The sequence below is a fragment of the Lycorma delicatula genome, chromosome 1 (genome assembly GCF_047948215.1).
Source record: "Lycorma delicatula isolate Av1 chromosome 1, ASM4794821v1, whole genome shotgun sequence".
In the NCBI taxonomy this organism is placed as follows: domain Eukaryota; kingdom Metazoa; phylum Arthropoda; class Insecta; order Hemiptera; family Fulgoridae; genus Lycorma; species Lycorma delicatula.
In genome coordinates, this window is record NC_134455.1 from 54,827,974 (window position 1) to 54,843,083 (window position 15,110).

At 35.7% G+C, this 15,110-nt stretch overlaps 1 protein-coding gene across 1 annotated transcript in view; it reads right to left on the reverse strand.

The window, feature by feature from the left end:
• LOC142318284 (glutamyl aminopeptidase-like) overlaps positions 1 to 15,110 on the reverse strand; it is a 112,459-nt gene that overhangs the window by 79,468 nt on the left and 17,881 nt on the right. The window contains exon 4 of the mRNA XM_075354861.1: positions 2,910 to 3,171. Coding sequence (XP_075210976.1) covers positions 2,910 to 3,171 — 262 coding nt within the window. The remainder of the gene's footprint in view (positions 1 to 2,909; positions 3,172 to 15,110) is intronic.

A 15,110-nucleotide genomic window follows, 5' to 3' on the forward strand; every position in this document is an offset into this window, starting at 1 on the left:
GTTTGGTATCTTGTGGATGTGAGGTCCATGACTGTTGACTGTGGTATCTGAATGTGTGTGAGGGTGTATTCCTCCCTTCCAGAAGTAATGGATGTTGCAAAGTGTGTGGTGAGATTTAGTCTGATGTTTGGTATCTTGTGGATGTGAGGTCCATGACTGTTGACTGTGGTATCTGAATGTGTGTGAGGGTGTATTCCTCCCTTCCAGAAGTAATGCACACCAGCTGTACCAGGAAGGTTGGGTTGCCAGGGCTGGAGGTTTAGTCGGTAGTGCACAGGAACACATACACATTTAATAACAACTTTTGGAACCTGTTAGCAAGCCTGACAGTGCTCAAGTGCCCGTGAAAGGGGTTCCTCCACCTCTTTAAAAAAAAAAGGGGAGTTTTTTTTTATCCTTCCACACGTGGAAGGATGCTGCCATTAACAAGGACATGATAAAAACATTTTAATGACAGGCAAAGTTCTTGCTTTCATTAAGAAGCTTAATGACTAGATTATTTGCTTAAGAGCAAAAATTTTGATTTGTTTCCACTCACTTCCGATTATGTTGAGAAACATTTGGTAGAAGACACTATTATTCATCAGTTTGAATAACACGAAGATGCATTAGTGTGAGCTAAAAATTCAGTAGGCGGAGTATTTCCCAGAAAATAAAAATTATTTCTCTGGGAAAGAGATGGGTACTGAATCCATTTAGTAAAAATGTTTCTGCAGTTGCTAAGTTACCAGTTTTCATCAGGAGACCAATCCGGTCAAGTGTTGTCGAACTGAGGAAGACTTGCTGGTCAGCACGACAGCAGTTCCAGACTAAACCGTGGGATGATCTTGGATTGGAGGGAACTGGTGAGAGTTTGTTCATAAAGTCCAGGAGGAGGTATAAGTTCACCATCATGAAATCCAAGAGGGACTGTTGAAGGCAGCTGTGCAGGGAAATCAACGAAAAGATCTGGGGTCATGGATACCAGACAGTCGTAAAGAAATTCTGGTGGAGGCTGCCAATCCTTAATGATGTTCAGCTGCAAGGTTGTATAGCTGCGCTCTTCCCAGGAGGTGGTGACACCAAGAGATGAGGTTATCGCTGATGATATCTCTCAGTTCTCCTTGGTGGAGCTACCCAAGGATGAAGACAGGGAAAAGATCTTGGCCTGATGGTATTCCAGTTGAGGAGGTAAGGACTGAGGTTGACGTGGCTCCATTCAAGGTCTTAAATGCATTCAACTACATACTGATGCAAGCACATGCCAGAGGATTGGAAGATATTGCGGTTGGTGCTGATCAGGAAGTAAGGATACCCTGTAAATGACCCTTCTGCCCATCGACCACTTTGTTTGATCAATTACTTCACAAAGCTGTTCTGAGAAGATGCTGGTGGTGAAGCTCACTGACATCGCTAGAAATGGCGATCAAATAAGCTTTTCAAGGATAGGCATTCCTACAAAAGCCATAAGAATAAATGAATTTCTGTCAAAACTGAGAAAGCATAAATAGCTAATTCATAAAACTGAGCTATTTGTAGTTAACAAATTGGTAAAAAGATGGAAATGTCCAAAAGGCATGAAAATGCTAGTGACATAAAAAATTTTAGTAACTGTCCTTGCATTTGACCACAACTGTTTTTTATAAACTAATTTTGAATAATTACTTACAGTACAGTGGAACAAAATCAAATTTTTTTAAATATTTGTAATACTAAAATATTTAATAAAAAGACAGATAACAATAATTATATTATTAATATAATTGATAGTAGTCATAATAAACAATTCAGAGTAGTAATTAACCTATACTTGTTATTGTATACATACTGTATCTACATACTATGTACAAGGTGGTTAGGAGTCCCTTTATGGAAGTTATAAATTTATTAGGATAGGAGCAGTTTAGGATAGATTTACAGATCTAAAACATCTGTGTGGGTTCCACCATGTTCAAAGCATTGTATACACCTACATGTCCAGTTGTTCATCCACAACAGCATATCATGGGTGATCATTTCAAATGCTGACCAAACAGCATCTTGAAGCTGCTTGTCGCTGACATATCTGCATTTTCAGATCTCTTCTTTTACAGAACTCCAGTTTGCGTTGTCAGGTGTAATGAGGTAGGGCTTCTTGCTGGCAAAGGCAATGAAGTTGGTAACTCTTCTGACCTACGTCCAATCCAGCGATTCGGAAAAATTTATTACATTTCAAGGGACTTTCCACCCAATCTGTATACTCTTAATCTGCAACTTGGCAATATCAATGACTCCTACAAGCATGTTAGGAAAAAATTTCATTATGTGGTAGTGGAAAAACACTTGTCACTTTATTCCTATCAAACAAGAGAGAATATTGAACTATGTTTAAAAAAACTCAGGGAAAAAGCATAAGATAAGTATCCAATTAATGACCTAAAATTATTGCTATATTTTTATCTCATACCCAGGTAAAAGGTGACTGACATGGTTAAAAACTTATAAGAAATCATAAAGATGAACACTGTCCTTTATCTTTACAAAAAGGAACACATTGCCAGTAAGAGAAAGAATTCAAGAATTAGTTACTGTGAGAATGATTGCTGATTAATTTGGAGTTACATGGAGCGATTTATTTCAAATTTTGGAGGAAAATGTTTAAAATGAAAATAAGAACTCACTATGAAGTTATGATGAGATTTTTCACTCTTTAAGATACAAAGTTTATTGAATGAAAAGCAGCAGAAATTTAATCATATGACTTTTTTATTTTTAACATGTAAATAATTTTAAAAAATGAGAATAAAAATTCAATAATAGTTTTTAATGGAACAACTATTAAGGCAATTTTCTTAGTAGAAATGAATATAAATATGCAATTTATTTTTAAGTAAGAAACACCTGCATGAACAAACATTAGAAAGATTAACTGAAAGTTTTATAAAACAAACCTAATTTAGGAAGAGGATAATCAATTGCAAAATAGTCAATATAATAGTCAATTGTCTTCACACCAAGATCCAAAGTATACTGCATGTTATTTGCTTGGCCAGAACGTGCGTATACAGTAACAGGAAACCCTTGTTTCGATTTAACAGGTTCTAATTTATCAAAATCACATACAATAAAACACGCCAGATATGTTGACATTGGAACTGACTTTGCAAACTGAACAATAGTTAATCCAGGTTGTGGCTGATCAACCACCTCTCCCTAAAACATAGAAATTATATTTTATATATATATATGTATTTTTTTTTAAATCAATTCTTTTAGTAACCGTACTTCTCTGTACCAATACAAATTAATTTATATTTAATAGATCAATCCAAGTACAGAATAATTGAAACGTTTCAATAAATTGAAAGTAAATTCAGTGAAACAAATAACATATAATTTTACTTAATTAAGTTTTTGATTTTACTTTAAAAGTTTTAATTTTTTTTAAATTTATACCTTAATTTTAATTTATTTGTTTATATTGATGTCATATTGTTCACATGTGTAAACTTTTCATTTTAATTTTTTTAACTTAATTTTAATTAATTAATTAATCTTTATCATTTATAAACAATTTTTTATATTTTATATCTTGTTTTGATAATTAAAAATTTTTAATTGAATAAAATTTTTTTTAAATATTTGTATAAGCTTTTAAAATATGGTAAAATAAATTTAAATTTAATTTAGAAGTTTTTAATAAAATTTAATTAGCTTAAAAATGCTAACATAAAATATAGATGAATAAGTGATGTGATATTATGTAGAGCGAGTTTATGATGTTTTTTGAAATATATACAAGGGTAAGTCAATTATTATCTGCAATTTTGTTATATTTTTGTTTATGTCGATAGTACTGTTGTGTTGCGTAGATGACGCATGCGTGGTTTAATTGTTGTTATGTCTGCGCAGGTTTGATGCTGCTAGGTTAGTTCCATTATTGCTGCCCTACCGTTAACCAAGGCTGCTCCGCTTTCTGTTGTAAAGAAAAGCAACGTTCAGTGATCCATTTTTTGTGGTCGAAAGGTGTATCAGTGGCCAAAATTCATCAAAGACTTTCGGTACAGTACAGGGACAGTGTGTTGCCGCAACATAGTGTCTACGAATGGATTGAAATTCAAAAATGGTCGCGCAAGTATTACGCACAATGAAGGAGTCCAACAACTGTTTACCGCCACAAATGAGGAAAACATTGAATGTGCATGAGACATAGTTTTCTTAGACAGATGAGTAACTATTGATGAAGTGGTACATCATCTGCAAATTAGTCACGGTTCTGCCTACGAAATCGTCCACAACAGACTTGGGTTTCATAAAGTCTGTGCAAGATGGGTCCCAGAACAACTCACACAGTTGCACAAACAAACGCGCTTGGACATTTGCCAAAAACATTTGGTTCACTATGATAACAAACGGGATCAAAAAAATCATCACTGGTGACAAAATATAGATCCCTCATTACGAGCCAGAGAGCAAATGACAGAGTATTGAATGGAAACATCCAAATTCGCCCTGCAAAAAAAAAATTCAAGACCAACCATCTGCAGGAAAACTGATGCTTACGGTTTTTTGGGACTTACAAGGCCCAGTACTGGAACATTATGATGAAAGGGGCACGACAATAAACAGTGCGCGTTACAGTGAGATGCTTACTGCCAAACTGAAGCCTGCAATTCGAAGCAAACGCCGAGGACTGCTGTTGATAGGTGTTGTGTTGTTGCACGACAATGCCAGTCCACATACTGCTGCCCACACTGCTGGAACGCTCCAGAAACTCAACTTTGAAGTACTGGCTCATCCTCCGTATAGTCATGATCTTGTCCCTTCTGACTACCACTTGTTTGGTCCACTCAACGAAACATTAAAGGGCCGTCGATTTATCTCAGACGAAACAGTAAAAGAAGTGGTGCGTTCACTGCTCGCAGCTCAACCGAAAACCTTCTTTTTGAGGGCATCAAGAAGCTTGTGCAACAATAGACCAAGTGCATTGAAATGCAAGGGGACTATGTTGAAAAAAGATGTACATGTAAGTTTTCTATTTGTATTTCAATAAAATTTATAACTACATTGCAGATAATAATTGACTTACCCTCATATATATATGAATATAATGCAGCTGATACTATGAATTAAGTTCGCAAAAGTGCTTCTGCTTATGTAATGAAATAAGATAAGTCATCCTATATCAATTATTCTGTACTTGAGTTGATCTATTAGATATAAATTTATTTTATAAATAAAATATATAATATAATATATATATATATATATATATATATATATATATGATAACTATAATTACGTTTTATATATATTACATACATATATGTATGTAATATATATAAAAATATAAATATTTTATATATATATATATATAAATATATATATGTATTATTTAAAGTTTATTTAGCAAATACCAATGTCAATAAAGGCCATTAAGAATAGAGTTAAATTAAATAAGTTTATAAAGAAAAGGAGCTATGCTAAACAATTATTCAAATAAGTTGGAAAAAAAAATTTTTTTGTTAACTAAAAATTTAAAACTGATTACTTTAATAGTTAACAATCACAATCAGTAGATACTTAATGAAATAGAACTCTATTATTTATTACATATAATAAATAATATAAAGTTACACATATAAAACACAATAATAGAGATAAAAAACATTAACTGACAAATAAGTGATGCTAATAAACACCAAAAAATGTTTGTTTGTATTATAAATATTGTTTGCTTATCAATTAATATTTACTATAATATTCTTCATTACTGTTTCAATGCCTTATTTATATATATATATACTAGTGTTCTACCATCATGGGTTTGTTCACATTATAAATAAGGCTTTATTTCACATATGAGTGCTAGTACCTCCCATCACGGCTCTGCCCACGCTAACTACTTTTTGGATTGGTTTTTCGGCTAATTTTTTGGTTTGGAATAATGACTATTGTACGTGGATATTTGGTAGACGTTCCTGTGAAATTTCAAGTTTTGGACAATGGACTTATGTGATATTTTGATTTTTTGGTTGTGCTGCTTTTTCTTCATAAGGAAACATGTATTGTAAGTAACCTATAATAGTGGAAAATTATTCTAAGTCAATAGACAAGTAGTGACCAGATAAGTGATATCATTTGTTCTGACACAAACTAGGACTTAGTAAATTTTTCGATAAACTAGTTTGGAGAATTAGTTCTTAGGGTTATTATTTTAAGAGCTAACACTGAGTTAGCTCTTAAGGAAGGGGGAACTTCCTTTTCTTGTAATTTAACAACCCTTTCCTTCTCAGGTAAATCCTTCTGGTTCTACACAAATCTCAACCCCCAATCATTTACCCCCCTACACAACAAATCTGACCCTGGATTTAGAGACAAACATTTTACTTCTCCCCAAACCCTCCTCTCAAATATTGCATGTGGGGTATCAAATCATGTGTTTTTTGGCAATTTGAGAAATTTTGGAGATTAGAGACTGATTGACCAACTGGGACTTGAGATATGGTCAAAAGAAGCAGTAGTCAGCAGCAGCAGCTGGTGCTGCAATATGCTTACAGTTTGCAGAACTCCATCACCACAGTAGACTTACCAGGCGTCTACTGATGGTGCAAGGACCAATAAAGGAAAAAGAACACTGGAAGAAGATGAGAATGGAGGCAACCCGGCAGGTGGAGTTGATGAAATACATTAAGAAGTTAATAAGTGTGAGTGGCACACTGGCTTGACACACCGAGAAGAGCCACACTGCATGGGAGCTGAAGGAGTTTGCGAATGATATGGCGAGCATGGTTGCAGCATTTTGTACCTTCATCGAATCAAACCCTTTTAAAGTGGAAATGACAAAGTGTGAAGTTGCTTGTCAAACTAGCAAGGAGATCGGAGATCCTGAGACAACTGGAAGAAGGGGTCCGAAATGAAGACATTGATGCCTTTGTATCCGCTCGATAGCAAGACTGGTTTCAGAAGACAGTAGAACTGAAAGATTCAGTGCTCCTAGAAAGGGAAAAGGATCTTGTGGTAGTATTTAACCTTGCGAAGAAGAGGAGCAGATTCTCGAAGGGGATCTTCAGGGCGGCCCCAAAGGTGAAGGATTTGGCACTGCAATGGCATTTGAAAGCAGATCAACTCTTGGAGAGCACAGAGTCTGTCATGATCCTTCAGGGCGACAACTTGGAGGATTTAGTGAGGAAAGTCTTTACTATTGTGATAGATTCATAGGCAGAGGAAGCAAACATTCTCCACATAAGGAAGAGAGTTGTGAAGGTGTTTCTCCAAGCGAAACAAGATGTTATGTTTGGGGTTGAGGAGGATGAAGTGGCTCGCTCATGTAACGAGGAAGGTAATTGAATACACAGTCGCAGAACGAATAGGACTACGGGTATTTATAGTGGACAGGATGAATAAAAGCAGGACTTGAAGGGACAGGTCTGTCAGTAGAGCTCCTGCTATTTGGGTGAAAACCCTTGTGGTGAAAGCGGCGTACAAACAAGGTAAACAATCCTTTGCAGACCTACTTAAAGAGGTAAAAGGAGAATCTGTGGATCTCTATCCACAGATTCTCTTGGTCCATAAGGGGCAGGGGGAGAGACTCCTTAAGAAACTACAGGAGGAGGTTTGGGTTGTGCGGGTTGTCCTCAAATCTAATGCAAGAAAATTGGAGAATCATTATTAGAGATTTAGATGCCCTTACCACCAGGCAGGATGTAGTGAAAGCGGTGAGGGATGTTGTCAATCTGGAAGAGGACATAGAGCAGACCACAAGCTTGAGACTGGCCCACTCAGGCGGGTTCTGTGCTCATTAGTTGTGGCAAAGCGGAAAAGCTTTTGTAGAGGGAGCACCTATGTGTTGGGATGGTGTCCTATAGAGTGACGCCCGACATGCAGCAGAAAAGGTGCTTCCAGTGTTAGGACCTTGATCACAAGGCCTCCAGGTGTCAGGGTCCCGACTGATCGAGAAACTGCTTTAACTGTGGCAAAGAGGACTACTTTAAGGCAGAATGCAGGGAACCAGCGACCTGCAGGAAGTGTGGCACAGAGGGCCACAGGTACAGCAACCCTCTGTATAAACAATGAAGATTTACTAACTAAATATGAATAGGTTTTGCAAAGCCCATGGCCTGTGGGCCATTGTCAGAGATCACAGAGGCAACCTTGTAGTGATCTCGAGACTGAATTTTGGGGTTCTGCAAGATAATAGATGGTTCAAAAATTCTCACCGATCATGTGCAATTGCCTCTATGTCTGGCCGAGTTGCTATCAGAGACAGTGGCTATGGAAGGGGGTTTGTCTGGGTTGTGGTGAAGGATGTGACGGTTTTCTGTTGCCATCTCTCACAAAATATATCAATAATGCAGTTTACTGAGATGGTTGAAGAATTGTCCGCAGTAGTGTAAAACTGTAATGGACTGGTGCTGATAGGAGGAGATTTTAATGCCAAGAGTTAAATTTTAATGCCAATAAAAGTAACCAATGAGAGGGGCAGACTCTTGGCAGAGGTAATGGCCTCTGTGGGTATGGTCTGTATCAATGAATTTGGAGTTCATATGTTTCACAGGGGAGGCAACGATCACACTCTGGACCTAACCTTCAATGGGGAGACACATGCGGGTGTAGTGAGGTGGTGAGTGCTGGAGGAGGAGATGCTCAGTGACCACAGATGTACAGAAGTGGTCGTTGAGCGTCCCCGAATCTGCTGCATTGACACCATGCGGCTCTGGTGGTTGAAGTCAGCGCTGATACCGAAACTCAGAGCAACCTTCAAAGTTATGTGAACATGATATATTGGAGCCTGAGGGGCTACATGAAGTTATATTTCAATCCTGCAAGGAGGTCCTTGAAAAACGAGATAGGGGTGTGAAACACAGGCCAGTATATTGGTGGTCCGCACAAATGCAGGAGCTTCAGAATAAATGTGTCAGGCTTCATAGAAGCAAGGAAGCGTGAGGGCCATCAATGGACGAGAATACAACTTGTCTACTGAAAAAAAACAACAGAAAAGACTTGAAGAAAGCCATCATCAGCTCGAAGAAAGCAAATTGGGCAGAGCTGTGCAGTGACTTGGAGAGGAACCATCTAGTGCTGATACCGAAAGGAGGAGAAAGATACAGAACTATTGGCCTTATTAATACATTAGGGAAGGTATTCGAAGCCCTCCTAGCTAGAGGGTTAGAGTCAGAGGTGAATCGGCAGAGAGGTTGCTTAGAAAAGCAGTATGGTTTAGAAAGGGGAGGTTGACGTCTGCCCCAGAAGTCAATCCTGAGCCCCCTATTATAGAATGTGATCACAACGGCCTTCTACATAGGAGTGTTCCTGCTGGTATTGAGTTGGTGGCATATGTGGATGACTTCGCTGTGGTGGTGATAGCAGGGAACATCGAAGAGGTGAAGACCCATGCAAATTAAGCCCTGGGGGACTTGGTAGAATGGTTGACGACAAGGGGTCTGATGGTGTCATTACAGAAGACTGAGATCCTCCTGATGACAGGTAGAAAGTAGATGCCTCAATTCTCCATTACACTAGAAGACATGGACGTAAACCCCTGAAGGAGAGTCAAATACTTACGTGTTTGGCTCGATGAGACGTGGGGGGGGGGGTTCACTACTCACATCATAGAGGTGTGTAGGAAGACAGAAAGGGTGTCCTTGGGGGTTGCTAGATTAATGATGAATGTTGGGGGCCCCTGAACTTTGAAGAAAATGATTACCTCCACAGTTCTCTCCACAATTTTATATACGACTCCTGTATGGGTCAAAGAACTAAGGATTCAGAGAAATAGGGTTTGGATGCTTAATATCTACCACAGACTAGTGCTTCGAGTGGTCCATGCATACCAGTCAGTCTCACTTGAGGCTGTATTGGTGTGTGCCGGTATGCCTCCAATCGATTTGATGACCAAGGAACGCTCTGAGAAATACCGAGGCAAGGAATTCTCAGAGACTAGGACTGCACTGATTAGGTGGTGGCAAAAGAGGTGGGATGCAGCCTCCACAGGCAGATGGATGTATAGGTTGATCCTGTGTATGAAGACCTGGTTTGACCAAGAACATGGGGAGGTCGATTTTTGGATGGCCCAATGGATTTCAGGACATGGGTCGATCAATGTCTACCTCCACTCTAGCAGGAGACGGGAGTTAGCTACTATGCTATACATATTGTGAGGAAACAGATGATGTCGAGCACACCTTTTTAAGGTGCCCCAGATGGGAATCCGAAAGACCATTTGACTGAGTGGTCACTCCTGAAAAAATAATAGGAATCATGACAGGCTTGAAAGAGGGCAATGTAACCTGGTTCCAGGGAGTCCTCCCTGAAAAGATGGAAGAAAAAGTGAGATGATATGGGTGGTGTATGGTTTGAGGGGGGGTTTTGGAAAGCTAGCTCTTGGGCAGTGGAGTCCAACAGGTCGTTGCTGCTGGGTGCCCTCAGGGGAACTGGAAGCCACCTCTCAAGGACGGCAACAGGCGTACCCATGGTCACAAGTGGTGATTATGCGAAACCCAACAGTGGTTCCATCACCATTTTTTGAGTGGGAGAGAGTTCTTAGTGGGTCCCCGTCTTCAGCAGGACAACCCACACACCCAGCAGTACAGGCTGCTGGGCATCTGGTTGCAGATTTTCCCTCCTCCAACTCAAAAAATAAAGTACCATCTAGTCAGGGGGCTCTGCGGCCTGACCATTCAGTGTTCATTAAACTCATGTTTGTGAGAATAATAATTATAAATAAAAATTAAAACCTGTTCAATAAATAAAAAAAAATCAGTATATTGTAATTTCTTCAGAGCAACAATTGGTCAGTACAGGACCCGAAACTTTGAGTGATCTGAAAAATGCAGACTTCAAAATAGTCTGCCTCCATCTTAAAAATATTACTTATAGCTGGTTACCTGTCTTTCTTATTGGTAAAAATGTGTTTTGCCTGGTTCTTAGCGTAACCTTATAAATACCTAATTACAGTAACCTAATAAATGAGTAGGAAGTGGGCATGCATACTTTGTTTTGCTTTTTTTTAATCTTTTAATTTTTTTTATTTTATGTTTTTTAGTCATTAACTGGAAGCAGTTGCAGCCAATCACATTGCACTTACAATAACACAGGCAGTGGCTGTGTTGGTTGAGCCGCCATGCCAAACACCAACACACCCCTTATAAAATCAAAATTCAAAAAAGCCGAAAATGATTTTTAGATATTTATCTGAAGAGTATTTTCTAGCCCAAATCAAGTGAATATCTTGTTTAGTATAGTCAGAAATGAGAAAGATTTGCAATCATTGTTTAAATATTTTTTTTTACTTTTCTTTACCACTATCAAGGTTGAATTTTGAGAAATCTAATAACTGGTTTTTAGACTTTACATTAAAATTGCACATACAAAAAATCAAGCTGATATCTTCATTTGTTACTAAGAAATTAAAAAAAAATAGCCAGGTTTCACAAAAACCTTCAAAATCCAGTTTTAACTCTTCAAACTTGGAATTTCAAAAAATCTAGAAACTGGTTTTTAGAGATTCATATGAATATTACACACACCAAAAATGAAGTTGATATCTTCATTTTTACCAAGAACTTAATTAAAAAAAAAAAACAGCTGGGTTTAAAAAAAAAATCAAAATCCATTTTAACACTTTTAACTCGGTCAGAATTTCAAAAAAATTTAGAAATTAGTTTTCAGATATTCACAAGATTACACTCACCAAAAATCAGGTTGATATTTTCATTTGTTACCAAGAAATTAAAAAAAAAAATTGTTAATTTCATTGTTACTCCATTTTAACCCTTTAAATTAAATTTATCTTCAATAGTTCTTGCTGGGCATTGTTGAATCAGTCAGTCAGTCAGTCAGGGCAAGCTGCTTTATAGGTACAGAAATACAGTGCAATCATTTTATCAAGCACATCATGATACTATACACTATAATTCCACTATGGACTATATAATACAGATACTCAAATTTTATCTGATTCATGGAATGTAGTTATGTATAACATGTCATGTCTTACAACAAGTGTTGGAAATGTCCACCATTTTCCTAAAGACCAGTCTGAACCCTTCGCACCATATTTTTAACACTCTTCATAGGACAGACATTAGGAGAAACAAAAATACCCCTCATTTTTGTTTTGTTACCAGCCACAATCATGCTACATCTGCCAACTTTGTTGCAGTTCTTAGCATTGATACCAGCAGAAAACTATTTACAGACGGCAAATTTTAGAAAAACACATTCATAAATTACTCTGAACACTTATTTAATGACTTCGCAAATAAAAAACAAATCATCCAGAGAATTAAAGAAATGCCATTGTCAGCTAGAACGGTTCAATGTCGCATTGAAGATGTGGCCGAAAATATTAATGAACAGCTCAAAAATGATTTATCTAGTGACATAATTAGCATTGCACTTGATGAAAGTACCGGTGCAAATAGTATGGGTAGGCTTGCAGTTATTAGATATGCATCAATAAGTAGTTCAAAGTCAATGAAGAACTTTGTGGTCTCACTTCTATGCATGACACAACCAAAGACGCTGACATTTTTCATCAAGTACAAAAGTTTACTAATTTCAAAAATGGGCAAGTATTGAATTTAAAAAAAAAATATTTTCCATAACAACTGATGATGTTCCAGAAATGAGAGGAAAAACTGTTGGATTTGTGAAACTAATGGAAAATAAACTTGGCCGCTCACTTGTATCGTCATCTTGTATCATACATGAAGAAAATTTATTTGCAAAGGCATGTACGCAATAACTTAAAGATGTAATGGAAAGGGTTGTTAAGATCGTAAATATGATAGTAGCATGATCAGCATTAGCACACAGGTGCTTTGAAGCTTTTTTGATGGAAATTGAAGTATGGTAATTTGCTGTTACATTCGTAAATAACATTTGCTGTTACTTAACTACTAAGTCGAGGCAAAGATCTTAACAGATTTGTAGAATGATTTGATGAAATACAAATACTTCTTTACGAAATTGGTGAACATGATCTTGGACTCAATGATAAAGAATGGTTTTTAAGACGTTTGTTCTTAACAGACATAATGAACCATTATAATGATATCAACCGACTTCAAGGAAATAACAACACAATTTTGAAAATATATGAGGAATGAAAGAATTTTACTTTGAAATTAATGTTACTTGAAAAACATCAAAAAGAAATAATTTTGTTTCTTTTCCTTGTTAAAAGGGCAACATGAAAAAGGAAATATCGATGAGAGCAATCTTAATATATTTGAAAGTTGGATTTTGTGCATTAAAAGTGAATTTAAAAGACAATTTCAAACACCTAAAAAGCACGGCAAATGTTACATTTATAATAAAGCCCAACAAAATAGAAGAAAATGCTTTAGATTTGCAATATTTTCAGTATCTTAAAGTGGGCAATTTTAGTTTAGAAATTATTGATTTTAAAAGTTCAGCGTTCTGGACAGAAAAATTCAAGACACTGCAGAGAGATTTGGGAAAATCAGAAGATCTTGATCTTTTCATGAGATCAATGTGTTGGACATCACTTCCTACAAAATTTTCATCTCTGAAAAAAATTGCTTTGTCATTTTTTCTGTATTTGGTTAAATTTATAAATGTGAGCAAATACTTTCACACATGAAATTTATTTTAAATAAGAACAGGAGCAGTTTAATTACTGAAAATTCAGATGCTTGTATTCATCTTAAGGTGAATAAATTGACATCACAAGTTCAGCATAAGGAGAGACATTAACATCAAAGAGAAAAATAAAGTTTATTCAGTTATGTTTGTTTTTATAATTAGAATTTTAATTTTTATGTTTAAAGTTTAAAGCATATTGTAATTATTTTCTCAATAAAATTTATCTTATTATTCACCAAAAAAGACTGTTTTAAAATGAAAATACCAATGAGGTTTTGCCTTTTTAATATAAACATTTTGTTTGACTTTGACCTGTAGCTAAAAAAGGTTGCCGACGCCTGTTCTGGCACATTTATTTTGTTCTCTGTAAGTAAAAATTAATTCAGTCCTTTCTTCCAGATTGTATGTGATTTTAGCAAGACAAATTTACAAGACAAAAAAATGAAAGGCCAAATGGTAGAACAATAACACAAACCAAATGTCAATTTTAACCAAAGAGCAAAACAATTTAAATAAAATATGACGATGAATTACATACAATAAATATTTTTTTTGTACTCTTTTATGCAGCGGAGAGGATGGATTCCACCCTTTGAAAATAATTTTAAAAAAGTTCCTCCCCTGAGAATGGTATACATGCCTGCAAACACAAATACAATGGGATTGATATCTGTTGAATAATAAATGTGGTAACTTTTCAAATGATCACCCGATATATACTCATATATGTGGAATTTCTTGCTGCTAACAAACTAAAGATATAATATTACTGAAGTTAACTGTAGTAATGACAAATTTATAAAATCATTAGAGGATGCAGTTAAATAAATTTAAGAAAACCGCATGTTATTGAGCAGTAACATAAAAGTAAGCTTTTACTTCTTAAACAGTTTTTATTCAGTTAATTTGAATAATTATGCACAATTTTTTTTCCTCTACACTTATAATCAGATAACAATCCTAACTATAATATTATTAACACTTAAATATTTTGGCTGCAGTACTAATTATATATCTCCTGTATGAGCATTTACAGTGATGTGGCCTATTCTCTTCCATGCAGCAACTGCATTTATTTTTGTCTATCCTCATTTAATTTTTTATGTCATACTGAGTAATGTTATTTTTGACATTAGGATTAAAATCGTAACAGATCTGGATAATCGGTATCACATCATTTAAATATAAATTACACAAATAGTTAGTTCTATTAATGATTGACAGACAGTATTTGAAGAGGTTTAAAGATAGCAGTATCTGTAATGTACTAATGGGAATGGGAATGAAAATACCAAATAATGGGGATTTGTAATACACCAAAAAAATTACATTAAAAAAATACTACCACATATTAACTACTATCATAAAATTTTACAATTTTCCTAAAAATGTTTAGTTCTTTCAAAAATATAGAAGAATTTTTTTTTATTTGACACATTAAAAAAAACATTTTTATCTAATCATCCATCTATTTTAATTTTTTTTTTAATTAATTTTTTAACTTTAATTTTTTTTTTAATTTTTTTAATTATTGAGCCCAC